Source organism: Oryzias latipes, chromosome 21 (assembly GCF_002234675.1).
Source record: "Oryzias latipes chromosome 21, ASM223467v1".
NCBI classification, from domain to species: Eukaryota; Metazoa; Chordata; class Actinopteri; order Beloniformes; family Adrianichthyidae; genus Oryzias; species Oryzias latipes.
The window spans coordinates 26,451,091-26,472,928 of NC_019879.2; the positions used below are offsets into that span (position 1 = coordinate 26,451,091).

The 21,838-nt window shown below is 41.4% G+C and overlaps 1 protein-coding gene across 2 annotated transcripts in view; it reads right to left on the minus strand.

Moving 5' to 3' along the window:
- adarb1 (adenosine deaminase, RNA specific B1) overlaps nt 1-21,838 on the minus strand; it is a 130,336-nt gene that overhangs the window by 3,294 nt on the left and 105,204 nt on the right. For both annotated transcript variants that reach the window (XM_023951137.1, XM_023951136.1), the window contains 7 exons: nt 21,705-21,779; nt 14,123-15,039; nt 12,590-12,704; nt 11,749-11,917; nt 11,499-11,650; nt 8,992-9,160; nt 3,354-3,535 (listed from right to left, as the gene is read on the minus strand). In XM_023951137.1, the coding sequence (XP_023806905.1) occupies nt 3,354-3,535; nt 8,992-9,160; nt 11,499-11,650; nt 11,749-11,917; nt 12,590-12,704; nt 14,123-15,039; nt 21,705-21,732 (1,732 nt within the window). In that variant the 5' untranslated portion in view covers nt 21,733-21,779. The remainder of the gene's footprint in view (nt 1-3,353; nt 3,536-8,991; nt 9,161-11,498; nt 11,651-11,748; nt 11,918-12,589; nt 12,705-14,122; nt 15,040-21,704; nt 21,780-21,838) is intronic.

The following is a 21,838-nucleotide window of genomic DNA, read 5'->3' on the forward strand; positions in this document are numbered from 1 at the left end:
TTCACCTCGCAAAGCAGAGAAAAACGAGGCCTTCCTCTTGAGGGACTTTGGGGACAGAGCTTACACTCTTCCACATCATTAGAGGGCCTTGGCCTCCGCTGTATCTCAAACATAAATGGCAGATATATGGAGGACATAAATCCCTGCGTCTGTGGACGGAGCTCCTTGGTTCTATTTGGCAGCACTCGTCGCCAAAGATGATTTACAGGGGCTGAAATCCTCGGAGCTCGGAGGCCGCTGCCCTTCACGGCTAAAAATCCTCTAAAGCGGAAAAGGTTAATAACCCCACCGCCATCATCTCCTCCACCCGTCACTTAGAGAGCAGCCCAGCAGAGGAGGCTGTGATGTGATGCCCCCCCTGTCATCCTGACGGATCAAGATGAAACCGCCACACCGTTACCGCCTTCACCTTTACCTCTACTGCTGGCAGCGTTAAAGAAAAAACTGCAACAAGCTGAGACCAAATAACACTACGGTCATTTATTTATGATTTAACTGATGATTGTATTGCTTTTATGTATTCTTATTTGATTGCTTGAAATAAACCATTTCAAATAAAAAAAAAAAAATCAAGATTTATCAGGACTAAAAAGGATAATATCCAACAGACGTAGACGAAAGACTAAAACAAAAGCAGATTAACCTTTAATGTCCAGAAAATAAGTAGGGGTGTCAAATCACAGCGTGAATCGAGGTTAATTATTTACAGACATTTGTTCGGGTTGGGCAGTTGCGTCCGTGTAAGTCCGTTCATGTCTGATAGTGCACACATGGAAGAGCATTGTCCTGCTCGTACCGTGGTTATTTACACAAGAATTAAATCAGAACTTCAATTGTCTTTATATTTTTACGTTTGAATCGTTTTTTCACAAAAAGCGCACCATCACGTTGTCGTGGTGACGGTGTGGGTACCGGATGTTCTCGGGTTGCTGGATGTTCTCGGGGTCCTTCGGGGTCCTTCCAATGAGTTATATCACTAGAGGAGACATCACGTGGTTCCCCATGGGAGATCACCGCCATCTTGGTGAGGTCAAGTTTTGAAGACCAAACCACTTTTTATAACATTTAATAAAGAGCTCTGTTTTTACTTTCAATCACTTCATTATATGAAAAAGAAGAATGGCTTGAAATTGCTTAGTTTTGTTCAGAAATACAAACTTCACGAGTACCCCATACTTAACTAGTATTGGACTATTTAGATTTTTTCTATGTTCCTTTATTTTATTTTACTTGTGTTTTTATTTATTTGTGTGTTATGTTCATTGTTTCTTTTTTTCCTCTCTATTCTTTATTTTCTATGTTAATATGTTATGTTTGGCAATGGTGACTGATCTTTGAAGCAATATTCATTACATTGTTATTGTTCGTTGTTAACGTTAATGTCATTGTTAATGTATGATACCGAAATTGTCAATAAAGTTTTAAAAAAAACTTAGCGACGTTTTCTCATTGGTCGTGGCAACTTACAGCCAATCAAATAGTGTGACGTCATCATTGGTCGAAGGACCACGAAGGACCCCGAGAACATCCGGTACCCACACCGGCCACAGCGACCACGCTCTGCTCTCACTCTTCCATCTCTAGTGAAGTGATGGTCAGGAGAAGTTAAAGCATAATTTCTTAAAAAGTTTTTTTTTTTTACACAAAAAAGAAAACTGTCTTAACTGTTTAATTCCTTCTCGTGACTTAAAGAAATGAAGTCACCTTTTCTTTGTTGAAGTTATTAGCAATTTTCAAAAACATAGGGAGGAATGTGGCTCCAGAGTCTCAGGTTGCAGACTTCTGGTTTTAATTAAAACAAATATAATTTTGTCTGTCTTTTACCAACAAAACAAGAAAAACAAAACTGGACATGTTTGAAGGAGTTTTTTTTCCATTTTCCTGCAGTCAAGTTTTTATTTGTCAAAGAAAAATAAAAAATCTAAGAAACCAGAAGAGAACAGGGGGAGCTCGGCCGCTTCTGGCCTTTCCAGAAGGTCAGGCCAAGACTGCAAGTGTCCACAAAGGGATGAATCCATTTAAGTTCCACTGAAAGAAAGTAAATGCCAGCGCAGACCAAACAGAAAACTGCTGGCCTCCTGTCCGGAGTGAATGACTGGTGGGCTGAACAGATGCTCTACATTCAAATCTGGGGTTTGGAGTTTTTATTTTTTATTTTTTTTCAGACAAACCAAAGGTATGTTTGGATAAACCCCTTTTGTAATTGAGGCCAAACTTTATTAATTTCAAACATGTTTGAAAATCTTTGGTGTTGGACCGGACGGAAAAGGAAAGAGGGGAAGAAGAGAGAGGGACGTTAGAGAGAGAGGGGGGGTAGGGGGTGATAATAGGAGGGGAAGGGGGATAAGACCATGAAGCAGCATAAAGCAACAAGTTTACTGGTTGTTAATCATTATGGTAAGGTTCAAATGTAGTACAATAAGGGCGGAGCCTGTCCACACACACACTCAAATGTTATAAACACACCTGCTAGCTGCAAAAAATGTCCACCTGTTGACATGTGTACAAAACAGATAGTGTTCACACGCATACTTATGCCTTAAAACCAACTAGTGTGAAATATTTCAGTCATTCAGTCATGCAAAGGTGAGCTAACACCTGTGCTCAGGTGAGTGTTTATGTTCTTCTAAAATGGATGGTGGAACGTGGAAAGAAGGAGGGAGAGTGCCCAGCCATCCCCACCCCAAGACCCCCACCGCAGCAGCAGCGGCAGCCGGAATCCCCCCAACGCCACACGGGAACCGGCAGGGAACAACCGCCGCCCGGGCGACCAAGCCCGCCACCCAGGCCAGGGCCAGCAGGACCGCCGCAAGGCCCCCAGAGCCAGAGAGCGCCGCCCCAGCCCAACCAGGAGAGCAGCCCCCCCGCCGCGCCGGGAGAACCCAACGCAGGGCCCCACCGGAGAAGGACGCCCACAGCCCCAGACGAGCACCCCACCACCACCCAGGAGTTCCGGGCATCCCCCCGCCCCAACCCCAGGTACGAGCCAGGACCCCCCAAGGGAGACCCGCTCCGCACTCCAGGCAGCCATCCGCCCGGCCCACGGTTGGTCCAGGGAGGAGCGAGGCAGGGGCCCGCCGCCCCCGCCCAAGAGGGGGGAACCCCGGGGAAAAAAGAGGGCCCACAAAGGGTGTTGTAAATATGGCCCGACCAGGCTCGGCCACAGTTGGAAATTTGGCGGGGCCCAGCGCCCAGGAGCAAGGACCAGTACCCACCCCCCAGGGACACGAACACTCCCGGCTCACATGTAATGTGAACCCCCCCGCCGCGGGGTTTGGAGTTTTTAGATAGAGCTTTAAAGCCCCCCACACCCCTCTTTTTCCCACGTGGTCAAACCACTTGAGCGTTCCTACCACTGAGCAGGGGCCTGTTGAGGGAGAACGGCTGTGGGAGGTCCTCGATGTCTGCGATCCGCTGGTACATGGCCCTGGAAAGGTGGTCGGCGTGGTAAAGGCTGCCGAGAATGATGCTGGAGAAGTAGATGGGCTCAGTGAAGTAGCTCATCAAAGAGCCCTGGATGCCCACCACGTTCCATCTGCAGAGGCAAAAAACACACCCATCATGCATCAGACAGAAGCCACTCACCTCTCGACAAATCGCAACACGGGAGCTACGGGATCGGGATGACAGCCGGTCGGAAGAGTTTGATGAATAATGTCAGGTGATCAGAATCCTCATTTATTGCAGTTTCATTGAGGAGAAAGAAGCAGTGAGACTTGGCTCAGCACCTGAGGAGCTGCTCTGATGATCTCCAAGCTGCACGTTAAATGGAGAAACTGGACAATTATTTCTAATTTCACTTTTTGATTTCACTCTATTCTATTGTAACATAGCTTTTCTATACCTGCTAAATTATTAAGGTTAACTTGACAAAGCTTCACTTGTTTGTTCATTTTGATTAGCAGCCAAAAAACATAATAATAATAAAAAAAATAATTATAATTACATTTTTTTAAACTAGTTATAATTGTAATTAATTATAATCAAAACAGTATCATCAATAATATAAAAAAAACCTACAAATGTAAAAAAACTGCATAAGTCGGTTCTCAAAATTGTTTAAAAGGAGGAATAATTTTCTTTTATGTGGAGATACAATATGGTAGTTTGCTACATAAATAAGTACATAAATAAATTAAATGCAAAAGGTAGAAGAAATCTGTAAAGAGCTTTAAAAATCAATTTAAGATTTACTCTTTTATAATGGCTTAAAACTCAGTAGTTTTATGTTCTTTTACTCGTTTTATTTAATGTTTTACATTGCCCTTTATAATTGCATGCAGTTGTTTTTTAATTTTTGTTCTTAATTTTCTTTTTTTTTTAAATCTCTCTTCTTTGAATGAGGCGTTTGTATGGCGTTGTAAAAGCGCTATATGAATAAAGATTTCTTCATTCAAAACTGTGACCTGGAACCACAAACCATTCAGACCAGCGGTGCCAAGAGCAGAATCAGATCTGGATGCATAACTTCAGAAAACAGTAAAATCTAAAACTAGAGCGGGGTCAATGGAAGGTCAACAGGGGACAATCTAAAGTTTAACAGAAAAACAGGAAAAGACAGTGAAATAAATGTATTAAATAAACCAAACTATGTATTTCTCAGCCTTCTGCAAACAGCAGTATCGACACAGAGAAAGCTGTATTAATTAATTTAAGATTACAATAGTGTATTGACAAAGAGCAGGAAATAATAATAAAGTTGCCTTTCCTATATATCAAAAAGATCTGTTTGTATTTTAGCAAAAATGTAGCGTCAGATAATAGAAAGATAACTTTTTTCGTGATGAAAGCTGTTTAAAAAAATTTAACAAAAATAAAGGAAAATGGTGAAAAATCTTTACAAAGTTTATTTTAAATCTATATTTTCACCACTGTAGCGTATTGGCAGAGAGTTCTGAAGTCACGGCCCCATTATCAGAGACACATCTGAATTTTCTCAGGAGACGAGCATAAATATTAATACACAAACACAAACGATCGGCCACACAGCGGCTCACAGGGTCTTATGGACTCTGAAGTATCCAACCTCCTCCTACTTCTGCACTGCATCATTAACCAAGTCTCCCCAGTCTTTTTCCTATTGACATGCTCCACGGAGTGACGCCTCCTCAGCTCACTGAGCAAGAGACACAAGGAGAGGCGAGGCGATGGGGGGGGGGGGGGGGGGGGGGGGGCACAGAGAGCGTTAAGAAGAAGGAGGAGGCAGAAATGGACGGGAGAATGTCGATGGGGGGCTTTCGGCTCCAATCCTTGCAATTCTGAAAAGGATCTTCAACATCCAAGAGCATGGACATGTCTGACAGTCTGAATGCTTTCTTTACATTTCCTGATGTGATCATTTTTAAGCGAAAAAAAGCAGTGGTCTGTGCGAACTACCACGGATCGGTTTAATGTTTTATATTTTTATAAAATATTTTATTTTATTTTTAGCTCTAACTTTTAAGGGTAACGTTTATCTTCATTTTTTCTGTAAAATAGCTGCAGCTGCTTTAAATTGTATTTTTAGACTAGATTTTGGGTAGAACAATTGGTACAAAAAACATTGCAATGAACAAAAAACTCTTTGTCTCTTTGAAAACTTTTTGTCACGACGCAGGAAAAAAACCTGAACTCCGTGAGTAACAACACAAGTCTAGATACAAACGGAGACGGCAATAACTAGGTTTCATATCATAAAAAAAACTTTTTGAAGTTGCTGCACAACAAATGTTTGACAGAAACAACCAATTTTGCTCATTTAATCCCAATAAAGGCAGAAAAATATATCATTTTCTGACAAACAGGCATGAAAAGTTATATTTATGAAATTCTTTTGCTAAATTTTCACAATTCAACTTTTTTATTTGCGGAGAAAACCAAAGAAAATAAATGATTCTTTAAGAAATACTTAATTAAATATTTTGTCTGATTTTTATACTTTTATACACATCCGGTATGAAACCGGGATAATGAGGATTATGAATGTGAGACCCCAGGCTGCTTCAGGGGGGGTCGGCTGCTTCCATGTTTGATGTGAGAAGAGTTTGTCAAACCTCAAATCATTTTAGCACAAATATAGCACAAATATATAACATTCCATGTTTTTCTGAGACCGACAGACCTGTAATGTGAACACTTCAACAATACGGAGACACAAAACACCGGCATCGTTTCCGGGGGGGGGGGCACCGGGAAGCACAAACAAACACTAGACGTATGTTTTTCAAGCTTTCAATTTCATTTCTGTCAAACGTCGCTGTTTCTCGGCTGCTTTCTTTTCCCACAAACATCATGTGTTCACACGTGGGATGCAGACAGGCACACGAGCACAAAACCAAAAAACGGAAAAACCCGCCAGGAAAAAGAGCTGATGGGAAACGAGAAAATGAATCTGTAAAAAGCCGGTTTGATGACGAGCACTGAACCGACGCCATGAAGAAGCCTGCTTGTGCTGCTGAAGCCGTGCGGCGATCAAAGGAGGGAAAGCGATGTGCTCAGTGGGGGAGGGTGTGCGGGTCGGGGTCAATGTGAGCCGCTCGAGCTCAGCGGGAATCAAACGCACGCCGGGACGACAGCGGGTCACCCGGCAGCAGCTTTCTGCCCTGAATCCCGCTGAGTCAGACGCATGTTTCCACCTTCAGGAGATGCTGAGAGGTCCGTCACACTCAGCAACCGCGCTGTCAAGGCGAAGAATCAAACCGCCAACTAGCCGGTGAGCGGATGGATTTTCCTGAGCCACGCACGTCCTCAGAGATACACTAAGGCTGGATTACACAGCAAGCAAAACTGTCAGGGGGGAGATCCCTAAAACTCATTTTCACCACTGCTGGCTTTGATCGTTCCCTGCTGGACAGAACCTGAAGCGGTTGCAGCGGCGCTGGACGCCTCTAACAGGGAAAGCAGCGTTTGCAAACAAACCCACAGTCAGCTTTTCAGTCTGAGCAGGCGGGGCACAATTCTGACCCGAAACGGAGAAGAAGATGAGTTATGGAGGAGTCCTTTCATTCATCAGGAGGGAAGAACGCAACGCCTTGAACATGGACAGAGACTAAATACACCATGATCTGCAGGAAGAAGATCCACAGGGACCGAGCATCCGTCACGTCATTCCGAAGCTCTGCGGAGAACATCAAAGCTGGAATGATGGAGTGGATGGACACAGCGGGAAGGAAGCGGCACACAGTAGATCATGGTGACACGTGGAAGCGGCATCATGAATCACAGCTACTTAAAGTGCAACGTTTCAGACCTGCGTTGAATGTGAACAGCTGATCTGCTTGCAGACGGAAAACAAACCCCGACTCCAACGGATCCCTCCCCGTTTTTGCAGTCTTAAGAACCGACACTGATGACCAGCATGCCTCCAAACTGCTAAATATACTCAATTTTCATTGCATTTGTTTAAAAACAGGGGCGCTCATACGTCAAAGGAAGTGTGACTGGGGTCCATCAAATATAAATAAATGCCACAATTTCTGATCAAAAACTGAGCCGTATGTCACACCGTTAAGCTAAATCGTAGGAATCGTTTCAGTCCTACTGCATACCAGGATGTTTACAGTGAAAGTATCAAACAACAGTGCCAACTTTAAGAAGGATTTAGGGTTTATTATTTTGTTACACTACACCAGGCTTAGCCTAAGCTGCCTGAAAGGTGTTTCTTTGTTGTTAATCGCACATTAACTAATTTAAAATTGGAAATGTCCAAAATTCTTTGTTTTTTGTTATTGTTTTGTAATAAACAAATCACATACTGAACAAAAACAAAACCGTGACACAAAAATTGAGGTTTGAACTAAATCATAGCAAATGTGAATTGTGGCATCACCAAACTATATACGTAAACTTAGCGGCTACTTTATTAGGTCCACCTTGCTAGTACCGGGTTGGACCCCCTTTTGCCTTCAGAACCGCCTTAATATTGGTGGAATAGATTCAAGAAGGTACTGAAACCTTTCTCAGAGAGTTTGGTCCATATTGACATGACAGCATCACACAGTTGCTTCAGATTTGTTGACTGCACATCCATGATGCCAATCTCCTGTTCCAGTGATGTATTGAGTTGAGATCTGGTTACTGTGGAGGCCATTTGAGTCCAGTGAAGTCATTGTCATGTTCAAGAAACCAGTGAAATGATTCCAGCTTTATGACATGGTGCATTACCCTGCTGGAAGTAGCCATCAGGGTACACTGTGGTCAGAACGGGAGGAACATGGTCAGTAACAATACTCAGGTAGGCTGTAGCGTTGGAACCATGCTCAATCTGTACTAAGGGGCTCAAAGTTTGCCATGAAAATATCCCCCACACCATTACACTACCACCACCAGTATGAACTGATGCTACAAGGCAGGATGGATCCACGCTTTCATGTTATAAACGCCAAATTCCGACTCTACCAACCGAATGTGGCAGCAGAAACAGAGACTCATCAGACCAGACAACGTTTTTCCAATCTTCTATTGTCTAGTTTTGGTGATTCTGTGTGAATTGTAGCCTCAGTTTCCTGCTCTTAGCTAACAGGAGTGACACCCAGTGTGGTTTTCTGCTGCTGTAGACCATCTCTCCCAAGGCTAGACATGTGCGTTTAGAGACGCTATTCTGCAGACCTTGGTTGTAACCAATGGTTGCTTGAGTTCCTGTTGCCTTTCTATCAGCTGGAACCAGTCTGGCCATTTTCCTCTGATCTCTCGCATCAACAAGGCATTTCCACCCACAGGACTGCAGCTCACTGGAAATTCTCTTTTTCTAGAGATGGTTGTGGATGAAAATCCCCGTAGAACAGCAGTTTGTGAAATCCTCAGACCAGCCTGTCTAGGACCAACAACCATGCCACGTTCATAGTCACTGAAATCACCTTTGTTCCTTATTCTGATGCTCAGTTTGAAATGCAGCAGATCGTCTTGACTTTGTCTACATGTATGATTAGAAATTTGCGTTAATGAGCAGTTGAACAGGTGTTCCCAATAAAGTGACCAGTGAAAAATATCCAAACTAATCTAAATCTAAATTACCGTGCAATCTTGTCACTGCAGGACATGGTAAGTAGCCTCTCTCCTTGGAGCACCCCATCCCAGGTCTGGATGGTGTTGCTGGACCTCACGGGGATAGTGCCCTCCCCAGACTCAATTTTCGTCCTTAGCTGGCCCCTCGCTTTGCGGTTAGGGTGCCGGTCTCCCTGATCTGAGTGAAAGACCAGAAAGAGGTAACAGAAACTGCAGAGAAGGGCTTCCGTGATATCTCAGTTACCTGCTCATGAATGAGCACTTGCAGTTTAGTGTTGATCCACGTGACCAGACAAAAGTTTAGTTAGACATCAAAACAGGAAGTCACCTTAGTGTGGAAAATATAGAGAAAGCAAAACCAAACCGTACTTTATTCATTGTGAAGAACAAAAATATTTTGTCGCAGTCATATCCATCCATGTATTTATTTAAAACCTTCAACAGAAATTGAGGAAGAAACACAAAGAAATTCTTGTCTGAACTGAGCAATAAAGCGGGATTGAAATTTGACTTTTAAAATAGAAGTCAAAATTATGAAAAATGAAAAGGCTGATAAAACATTAAGCAAAATCCTTTAGATTTAGATTACTTTACAAAAGTAATCACTGTAAAAAACAGACAAAAAAACAGGAGACTGATTTGTCACCCACAAAAAAAGACAGTACAAGTAGAAGTTTTTGAAGAAAAGTTAGAACCTTAAAAAAACGTAAACTTTAAACATTAGAACAATAAACACCAAAAATTAAAGTGAAAATTTTTTTTTTTCCAATAAAATCTAAAATTTATTAACTTTTTAGACTCATTGGTCCCAGAAGTCAGTTATTGGACTTCACTTTCAAACAATAAAAAAATTAATTCAGATTTTTAGTTTTCTAAACTGATGGGCTGCCTCCGTGGTGTGGAGCAAATATCAAATTTTCTCCTTTATCCAGATTTTTACTGACTACATCTGGTTCCAAGGTGGCGGTGTCCGCATCGGGAAAAAATGGCGACTGAATTTACTTCATTTGATTGGAGCTTGAAGTAAACCTTTTTTTTTTTTTTATGGGTGACGTCACACTCGCTCGGTCCAGTTCTCTTAGGCCTCGTTTCCAGTGAGCAGTGCGGTAAGGTCCGCTCCAGTCCAGTCTGGTATTTTGAGTGTTTCCGTTATAAAATGGCCTGACTGAACTGCACCATTTTTGGGCCGCATTGGTTGTAAGTCTAGAGTAAAATGGAACAGACCGGTTAGGGCGGGGCTAACCGTTGATACCTGTTAATTGGCTGAAGGTCATTACAACAGAAGAAAGCTCAAAAAAAGCGGCTGTATTTCTCTTCGCTGTCAGCAATCTTCTCTCAAACAAGATGAACACTTTGTATATACAAAGTACCAAAAGCCAAGAGGGAAAAAAAGAGCTGCTGGATGACCTCCATTGTTGTGGTTAGCTTGACTGTTAGCTAATGTGAGCCATGACGGTCCAACTTTAAGAGGCAATGCTCACCTGAGTTGCCTTGATCCTTCTAAACCAGACCAGACCAGACCAGACTGTACTGCTCAGTGGCAATGAGTCTTTAACCCTTGTGCTATCTTAGATGATCCCCCCCTTACATTGACGTGTTCTCCCTACCATGACAAAGGTGGATAAAGGTAGGTGTCATGTAATCCATGGACACCAGTGAGGTTCACAAATCATTGAAGAAAAAGGTTCAGAGCACTGTCTAGTGGGTCTAGATGACCCAACTCCCAATGTTAAAGTGCCTAGGATAGCACAAGGGTTACACAGTCAATGGTCAGAGCCAGAGTTTGAGTTCCAGCTGCGCCCCACAGTGGTGGTTTGGAGAACTAAGGGATCAAAATTATTTGATGTGTTTCAATGAGCCTTAATGTCTCAAAAATGGAACACAATGTTCCCATATACCATGAAATAATGAATGTCTCCTGCTGCATCAGGCCCAGTTTTCCACCATGCAATGAGTTAGAATTACATCCGCCTCCTAACTATTATATTTCATTTCTCTCTGGAATGTAAACACTGTTTTGTTCCACTGTGGAGGAATTTGTGGCAAACAAATCAGTAAACAGGAACATTTGAGGAAAAGTCAACAAAAATGGCGCCGTCCACATTATGTTATCAAAGTTTTTGCTGTTCTAGCAGCAGCCACCATCTATTCAGTGGCTAATTGAATGTGGCTGTTTTCTATTCAGTCTGCCATGTGCGATGGAAAGCCTTCTGACAAGAATAAGAGGGAGGTTAATCAGACAGACAGAGTGGGAGGCCTGAGCGGGAAAAGACTGATAGAGGAGGACAAAGAATGACAAAAAGCTCTAATTACAAGTGCCTTGTTTAAATGTGAGGGTAATGTGTGTTTGGACAGCGTGGCAGAATTCACATTTAATGATTTGAAGCGAACGAAGAACGTCTCCAAATTTAATTAAATAAAGTAAACAGCTGTTGAAACTGAATCCTGAGCCGAGATGGGACTAAATTAAAAATATGTCAGGAGCGACGGGAGGGTGGAGGGGGGGTGATGGGTACCTTCCACTCCGGCCTCGTGAGGAGAGAAGATCCTGGCGTCTCCACACGGCGAGGTGCTGATGTAGAGGTGGAACTGAACGTTGTCCTTTAACCTGTAGCCTCCCCTTTCACACGTCACAAATATAGACTTCTGCTGCTCCTCTTTATTGTTGCTATGACAACAAAGACGGTGAGAAGTGTGAATAAAGAAGACGAATACGTGAAAAATATAATTGATTTAATGGTTTTTTGATGAGGAAGAGACACTGACCTGAGGAAGAACTCCAGCTGAGTGTAGAGGTACCTGATGAGCGAGCGCCGGGCGATTATCTCAGCGTGGCAGTCGTTGAGCGCCAGTCCCCGGTCGCTCATGTACTCACCGTTGATGCATTTGGTTCCCGTGGAGACACAAATCACCTGTGCTTCCTTTACGTCTGTGCCTGTCGGAGGGATGTTAGTCAGTGACTTAATGTACACCATCCTGAACTTCATTGGGTGTAAATATCCCAGGAAAAGCTGAGCTAGACAGATGTTCCCGCTCACGAGCGTCCTGACTGTGGATCTTAGGGGAACTGTTGAACTGTTTATTTTTATTCATTTAAGATATATTTTTATGTGTTTGCATTTTGACGTATTTTTCTAAGGTGGAAATCTGTTTACATCAAACAGTATATTCAGTTTACATAAGTTCACTTATTTCAACTCCCTTTCAAGCAATTCTTCCAACTCTATTGGACATTCTATATATCGATCGAGTAGATTCATTGTGTATGTATAAGTGCAAATATGTTTATTTCTAATTGGGGGCAATTATAATGTCAAGAAGACAGCATCTTTTTCTTTAATTTATTTTCCAAACCATTCATAAATCTTTATCTTAAACGATTTTGTTTGCCGCTCATATATTGAAGGGTCTTTGGGCAAGGCACTGAACCCCACATTGCTCCTGGTGGTTGAAGTTGGTGCCATGATTTAAAAAAATAAAAAAATTGGAGAACTGTTTCACTTGAAACACTGAAGTAAAACCAAAACTGTCTTTGCATATTCTGTGTTTCTTTCTGGAAAACACTTAGCAGGCATGCAGCAGAAACCTTCTCCTCCTCTGGTGTTACCTGTTGTCATGACGACTCCCGCTAAGACCTTTCGTCGTGCATGGGGGGACGTAAAGTTGTCAGTCAGTTCACTGAACTTATCCACCACCAGGCGAGAGACTGCATCAGCCAGAACCTGGAGAGACACACACACCCACACACACACAAACAAACACAAACACACAAGAGTGCACGCACACAGCCACAGACAAACACAAGCTTTTCTCAGATGTGTCATCTCACAGCACATGTCTGATGTTATCCCTCCTCGGAGCATTATGTACCTGTCACACTGTTTGCATTCAGCATCAAACAAGACTCACATCGTTGAAACGGCAACAAGCAAAACTGGGTTGACCCCCCTGAGGTAAACACAACCATCTTTTAAGCAACACTGCTGGAGGTTGGCATGGCGATTAAAGCTTATCTCCTTTTCCTGACAGTGTATCACACCCAACAAATGAAGAAAAACAACAAAGTGAACACCTATCCACAAAGCTTTAACTTCCTGCTAACCATCTGAAGAAGTCGAAAACAAACATCCCACATTTCCCCCGTTGTTCTACGTCCAGCTAATCAGAGCTCTTTAAGCGCTGCTAAAGTGATGCTGAAAGACAACTTCTTAATGGAGAAGGAGTGGCTGGATAATTTTAAATTAAAGAAATGGTTCGAAAATAACCTCTCTACGAGTTTACTTCAGACACACATCGATCTTTTGTTTTAGAAAACTGTGGAACACCATTGTTTGGTTCCAATACTTTACCTCCATGATCTACTTTGTTCACGGAACTTGACTATTTCCGAATGAATTATTGCCCTTGAAGTCATTTCTTTTGTCAGAGACTAACTCAAATTAGAAAATAATACACAAAAATTTAATTTTGGGGGGGGGGGGGGGGGGGGGGGACTCCCAAAATGAGATGCTTTTTGCAGATTAATGCGGCGCTATATGGAACCAAGCTGCAAAATTTGTCATAAAATGACAGAGAGCTACTGGAATAGTTATTAAAATGGGCAGATTGTTGAATAAATCAGCAGAAAGAAGAAAGACGGAGCAGCAGAGGAGTAAAAGACGTTGGGGAGAGACGGTGCTGACAGTGTGTCGAGCTGATTAGCCTCACTGGCGGTGTTATCTCTCTTAACGCGCAGTCATCCTCGACATGATATCTTGAGGCGCAGACTTTCCTTGTTCACCGTTAACGTGACCTGATCCAGATTTTCAGTGATAATCTATAAAATCCACAGACTTGTTTGAAACTGCCATGTACCTGTTTGTTCTGTTCACACAACAGCCTAGTCACATGACAATAGCCTAAAATAACTCTAAACAGAACTTTTAACAGAGCCGTGTCTTATGGAGAAGCTGTCTTATTCCATTGGACAGTTGGATAAGCCATTAAGGTGTCTAAACCAAACACTTTTCAGAATCTGAAGATCATAGTTGAGGTCCTGCATCAACACATTTTGACAAAATGCCTTCCAATGAAGGTCTACCATGCATCCACACATATTCTGTTCTGTACTCTACTCTGCTAAAGTAAGGAAACCTCTTACCTGGGGTAGGTGAAGCTGCAACCCCTCTCTAGGTATGGGTTGCCTGGACGGCGTCTGGTCTAGCTGCATGTTGAACAGAGCAGACAGGGCGGCCTGCGCCGCTCGGGCCTTAGCCAGCTTCTTGTTGCGCCCCGAGCCTTCAAACGTCTGCGTGTCCACCGTTACCGACATCACAAAATTCTTGGCGTGACTTTCGCCACTTTCTGAGACAAAGTCATACTTGAGGCCCGGTCTGAGCTCATTGAGGATCATGACCGGGTTTTTGCCAGTGGATGGGGAGCTGAATGCAGATGGAGGCGGCAATGGTGCCTGGACAAGGCTGCTGCCAGGTGGGGTGGGCAGTGGGTACTCCCCAAGGGAATTTGTACCATTTGAGCCTAGGTAGAAGGAGTCGTCAGAGGGAGCTGGTGTTTCAAAACCATTGAAGAGCATGTCTGGGAAGTCAGCCTGGTCAGATGTAAAGTCCGTGTTGACTGTTAGAGTCCGGCCCATGGCCATATGAGCCTCAGATGCATTGGGGAACTGCACAAAGGAGCGCAGGGCCTTCTCAGCAGCATTTAGTTTAGCCTTCTTCTTGGTGGGGCCCATGCCCTCAAACACCTGTCCGTTGACCTCCACAGTCATGACAAACACGGGCGCATGAACCGGTCCTGTCTGAGACAGCAGTTTGTACTGGAGGCCTGGTTTGATTTCATTCAGCTGCATCAGGGCATTCTTGGGCAGGACTGGACCCGGGGTTTTCTTGCGCTTCTTAGCCCGGAACTTGGAATGTGCATGGCCATTGTTACCCTCCTCAAGGGGGCGCTTTCGACTGGCCAGGCCGCTTCCGTTCGGGAGCTGATCAGTGCTTCCCACCCCGTCTTTGCAGGACACGTTGTCCAGGTTTCGGTTTTCCTTAACATCTGTGCTGCTCGAACCTGCGGTGCCCAGAAAGAGTAACTTACAACGCCTTCGTTGCAGGATCTTGTAAATGCAAAATTTATAGATTCCTTTATCACTCTTTGGAACTGAACCAATGATGTGTGTTCCTTTAGCTTAAAAAGAAAAGCACATTACCCTGGAGGCTATTGACAAGAAAAATAGGAATTATGATCCATGTATTTCCTTAACAAAATGGCAAGTGCTTAAATGTATAACAACAAAAGCACTGTTTTTGGAAAAAAGCAGGTTTTGATTTAAATCTCTCTTTTACTTTAAACATTCTAGCTTAATTGTAATAGTGGTATATCAAAGCAAATTTTTAGGCTCTTTTTTTTTGCAGAGATCTTTAAAAAAAACACACACACAGTCACATGTCAGCACTGACGGACAGTCACACAAGTACACAATGGAACAGTGCTTTCCACACTCAGTTTAGGCTTTTATAGCTCAGATAGAACGAAGGCCTGAACACTTTTTTTTTCAGTGGGGAACACATCTCACTGATTACAGCTAACAAAGTGGATGGAATGTTGGGAAAATTTTCATTTATAACATCCTCCAGCAAAGGCTTGATAGGTTACTCCTTGCGGTACTCAAGAGAAAGAGAGGCCGCAGTGTGGATGAGTGAGACTGAAAGTCAGGTTGAGGGAGTGCAGGGGGAGTAGTGCAGGGGGGAGGAGCTGAGGACCAGGCAAAGAGGAGAGCACATCAAAGAGGCAGAAGGAGAAGACTCCACCCACAGCAGGATCCTAAAGGCTGGACTGGTGACACGGTGGAAAGTAAAATGCTTGGAATTTTGAAAATGTAAAAAAAATTAAAAAAGGTCTGAATACAGAAAAGGTCACTATAGCATTTTGTAAGACCCTACGCCTCTGAGATCCCCCCCCAATGAAGGTTGTCAGAAAAAAGTTTTCGTTTCTTTTCATGCAGTGACCATCTGCACCCAGACGTGTGGAAGCAATAAAGAAAAAAACACCAGAAAGGAAGATTCAATCCCAGAGAAACCAAAAGATGCACATTCAGATGATTTAAAAACATGCAACAGATTTACATTTTTTCATCCATTCAGCAGATTAACCCAATAAATAAAAGTTGGCTTTAGGTGCAGGAATACGCGACAGGGAAAGGATCACGATGTGCTACAATCATTGACCATATATGAGAACTGGACTGAGATAGTGTGACATCATTCATAGACAGTGGTCCCCCCCCCCCCCCCCCCACCCCGCTCCAACAAAAGTCAATTCAGTCGCCATTTTTTTGCAATAAAGACACCTCGATGTTGGAACACAAAGTCGTCAGTAAGCGGTAATTAGCCCGGGGCGATCTGAGTCAGCATTTCTATGGCAACCACTCTCGCCAATCAGGAGTGAGCTTGTTGGAAGTTCACACCCCTACAACTTAAAGTGGAATGTGGACTTGCTGTCAGTTAAGGTTGTGTCCGAATTCCTTTACTTCTCATGTCATAGTGGGCTATGAAAACCAGTCTGCGTCGATGGTCACTAGATTGGGGAGTATAAACCAAAAACGATTGCATCTGAACAAGTTTTGCGGAAAAATAAGTACTTTACTGTATATTTTTAATAAATCATCAGCGTCGTCATCTTCAGAACACAGTGGATTCATAAATAGTAGTCGTAAAATGCTCGTATTAATTGGGTTTTTACTTTGTGGATTGCTTTCCGAATTCCTTTTAAAATCTAGGGCAAAAGATATTCCCCATACAAAATGTTTTGTTTTTTTTGTATTTGGAGAGTTGGGAGATAGTCCAGACATTACACAAATGCTTGAATGTTGGACGTGAGACCACCTTCTTTTATTGAGGCTTTTGATCGGCCAGTTTTTAACTTCAATACTTCAGAAAAAATGTAATGAAAACATGTCAGATTATCAAGAATTTGTACCAAAAAGGATATCAGAGCATTATTCTGACAAAATTAATGACAGAGCAATAGCTATTTATGTCACTATAGAAGTCTATGGGATTTTATCTTCTTGGAGCCAGCTGGTACTTCCTGTTTGGAATGCCAGGGGGAGGAGTCACTAATTCCAGTTCGCATATACAGTCAATGGCGACATAAGTAAAAAGAAAACTTGGAACAGTTTACTGCAGTTTATGTATTGCTTTTCTGCAAATTTACACTAAACTTATTATTTCTCTACATTTAGGGATAAAAATATGATGCAAAACATCTAAATCTGCCTGTGACAATTTGTCAACGACAAATATAAATATTATGGAAATTAAATCAAAGGCTGCACATACAATAAAAAAGGCAGATACCTCTTTTTATCCCCCCCCCCCCAAATCTTCCTGTTAAATACATACGCAGGAGAGATCTCTACTAGGCATGCACCCAAATGAAAAATTTTAGCTGAACAATGATTAAAACACTTGCACCACTCGCCCACCACATTCCAGCACGCACATGCAGGTATGCTCGCCACCATGCAGGGCTTTTGTGTAATCAGCATAGGTCAACACAAACCACTGCTAAGTTTTTGCATTGTCTCAGTCTTAATGTTTTTTGGAGTTTACAAGAAGCTAATTTGCAGACAAAAACAAAGTTTGTGTCACAGCTCGCTGGCGTTTTGATGCGGGTTGTTTCCTGTGATAAAAAGAGTTTGGAGATCTGCCAAGGCTGTCACATAAAAGTTCAACGTTTCTTTCATGTCTTCCTCTGGCTTTCCCTTGGTGCTAAGGAAACAGGCTAGAACTGTGCTTCATCTTCAAATGCACTTTTCATATCCCCCTTTATAGAAAAAAAGTCAAAGCAACGCTTCAGAAACAAAAGGAAAACAAAGATTTTTTTTTTGCAGTAAAGTCATCTGACATGCGAGACATCCTGATAAAGGAGCCACGACGCTGCAGTAAGAATCATCTGCCTGTGCTCTTGGGAAGGCAGATACCTTTTTAATGGGATGACAGATCTGCACAAAGATATAGAAACTCTATTCCACAGCTCCAAACTATTAGTTAAAGACCACAAGTTAGAATGACTAGGATGTAAAAAAAATACTTTTCTAAAAGTAGTGCATACTGGAGATGGGGAAACATGGGGGCTCCATGTGTCTACAAGACTCAAAGTTAAGCCTCCGAATCAGAAAATAGAACCATCTATTTATCACATATCCCTGTACTGTCATTTACAGAGTTTTATTGGATGATCTTTAGCTTTGATTAACACCTACTGAAAAACTTAAAAAAGCTGTTTGTTTAAAAAAGCTGAAACTATTCCAACGTTATCAGTTAGTGATAAAAAAAAATCAAATTAAGACTAATTAACTTTATTTAAATGATCTGGATTATACCAGTTTTGTTTTGATGTTTCTTGAACTTAGAGTCTTTGGACATCATCAGCTGTCCTTCATCAAATCAAAGCTAAAGCCTTTATTCGTAGGGCTGGGTATCACCTATAATTTCTGGAATCCAGTCGAATCACCAGAGCGGGGATCGATTCTTTTGATTTATGCGATTCAATTCAATTCAATTTTGAATTTACATAGAGATAAATGTGTAAACGCCCTGGAGGGCGTTTGAGTTCGACCACTAAGTGGAGCTCGCCCTATAGCATTACACTTTATTCTAGAAGATTTGAGCAAAAAACTGAGCTTTAGACCACAAATGGTTATTTAAAAAAAAAGTTTTCTTAAAAGAGTTTGGAAAAATCCTGACTGTGAGAACATAAAGCTGTTCATTTAGTCAGCAATGTAAGTGTAGGCCGAAAAATCATTAGCATTAGCCATCCTGTTGGAAATTCTATTATACGTTAGCATCAAGCTAGCAGACTGTGGCCTAATTGCTGATTTGTGTTAGTTACTGGAAAAGGAAAGGCACAAAAAAAATTCGATCTCTACTTTTATGGATGTGTTATTGAATTATTAAGGATCGATTCAGATCATTAATTAATTTGGACATTAATTAATGTCCAAAATGTTCCTTTTATTGATGTCCACTCTCTGGTATGGATGATGGAGGGGTCCCACTCCATAAGTTGTCCTCTCTAGTACTATTTTGGAGGACCATCACTGAGTTCTGGACTCTAGAGGTCAGTTCTGCATAATAATTACAATAATAATAATAATAATAATTATTAGGTCAGTTCTGCATGAGGAAAATCCTCCAGGAACTTTTATTTTGGCAGCTAACTTAACATTTTTAAGATACCCAACATCACTGCATGCTTTTAGGATGACTCCTGCATCATCATCCTGCTGGTCCCTAACATTTTAAAATACTCTTAAAGTTACGCATTTCCTTTACAAAAAAAATGTTTAAAAAACACATTTTTTCCATCATTACAATTAAATACATAAAAGAAGTTGTATTAGCTTCACACGTTTAAGAGGTTTAGACTAGTATGTTTTATTTATGACGGGCCATATGGATTCCTCCCATCCTCATTTTCTTCAACAAAGATTTAACCTACATAAGTGGAGCTGCTTTGTAGCAATCACTGACAGCTTTCTTTTAGAATGACTGTTTTTTCATAAAAAAAAAGAATAAAGAACACCCAGTAAAAGTTAATAATTGTTTTCCTCTTGTTATGAGGGAGTTTTATACATTTCTTTCTTTTTAAACTGAACCAAAGCACAGACTAAAAATATTTAATTACTTCGACTTAATGCCTGTTATTTTCATTTAGATTTTTGTTTTGTTCTATGATGACGGAAATACGATGGATTTGGTGGAAATAGTTTTTTTTTTAAAGTTAAAATCTGGATTTAATACATCTGATGTATGATCATGAGAATTGAAAATGTAACTTTTTTGGTTCCTGGTACTCTGTAGCGACTTCAACGCTTTTTCTTCTTCGTGTTTCTTATTGATAAGTGATTTCAAAGCTGCTGTCACACTGTTAAACATTGCTAAGTTGTGTGGTTGAATCTACTCTATTGAACAGATAATAATAAAGATTGATTGATTGCATAAACATTGATCCTTTTCGATTTTTTTTCACTGACTTCTGTTTATCAAATCAAAATCAAACTTTATTTATAAAATAGCGCTTCTCGTGCATTTTGTGCAGCGAGAAGCGCTTTAACATTGAAAACAGAAAACACATGCTCACTGCCATCTATGATTCCTACAAATAAAGGTCAATGAAAGTGTTCTGTATTTTAATTTTTGAACATCTTCTTTTAATTGTTTCTGTACAGTAATCCCTCTATATTTTGGGGTTTCACTTTTTCACAGATTTATTTTGTGCAATTTTGCATGCTAATTTTTTTTTACAGTGCATTTTGTTCTGCGTCTTGATTGGCTGTAGAAATCGTGAATAATCTCCTCCATGCCGTGTGTCAAGTACAGAAGGAATTCTAAATCGTTGATCAGCAGATCTTTGCTTTCATTCTACAAAAAATTGACTTATGTTCCTATGAAAGTTTGAACTTTGAGAGTTTAAACAAGAGTGTAAATGTTCACGTCTGTCTGAGAAAAGTGGATAAATTGTGTAGTGAGATGTTTTACAGACTCATCTAGGACTTTTGTAAATAATAATGATTTGACGGAACACTTAAAGTCTTCCAGTTTCTGTGTTCCATGTTCCTTTTCAACATGAGGAGAAAAATGTTGGGCTAAATGTTGCTTTCACTTTGCTCTGGAGTCTTTGTGGTCACGTGTGCGACTCCTAAAGAATGAAACTTGATTTGATGAACTTAAGGTCATGTCACACAGCCACTAAGTACATTTTGCAAATTTTCTCCATATATACCGTAATTTCAGTCTTTCGTGAGACATGTGTGATATTCGTAAGGACATGAACATAAGTGTTTCCTGCAATGTGCGCCGATGTCAGTCAAGTGTTTCAGCCAAAATGTCTTTACGTAAATTTATTTTTGAGATGTTAAAAACTGCAGTCCTGGCGAATTTTACGCAGTTTATAAGCAATTATTACGTAAATCGTGCACAATTGTACGTGATTTGTGCGAGATGCATACACAAATTTGTGGCGTTTCACGACCTCTCCACATGTACGGCCCATATTGAAGCACAAATCACTAATGAATGGCATAAACAGCACAATAATCACGCACGGTTCATGTTCTATGTTGATTTACGGGTTCTTAGCGTGGTTTATTAATACTTCTTCTGTGGTTTTAAGGTGGTTTATTCGTAATACATCTGTAAAGATTCGATGTAAAGACCGCAACTTTCTCCCTTTTCTAACGTATGATACATTTTTATCCATGCAACATGCATAGAACGTATGTAGTGGATGACACTGCCTTTGGATTTGTTTTCTTTATGTAGAAAAGTCTTTTTTTTCTACTTGATGAAGAAAGTGTAAACTTTGTAAAAGTTAAGTTCAATAACTTGCTGCAGCCGAAACATATACATCACTGTAGGACTTTTCCAATCCAAGGCCTTTATTTTATTTTATTTTTTGAATTCAGATAGTGACTTTTGTTTGCTTTTTTGGTGGATTTGAGCTTCAATTTGTGTGACATTGCATGTTGCTTTATTTCACTTGATTATATAGTCATCTGTTATAGATAAATAAAATAAATAAAATTCAGTTTACACTGATTACACAACAGAAAAGGAGAAGGACAGATGGGCGGAGCGACAGAGGAGGGCAGCAAAAGCACAGAGTGGTATTTAAATGGAAGGACCTGGATGGAGAAAAAAAAGGGGGAGGGAAAGTGAAGGTGAACTCACTCATGTTCTCCTCCTCATCCACATCCATGGTGATGGGTTTGCTCTGACCTGAGAGCAGCCTCGCCCCCGCTGCACCTGTCGGAAGACAGAAAAGGCGGGCGGCGTTGAGCGTGGACAGAGAAGCAACGGCAATG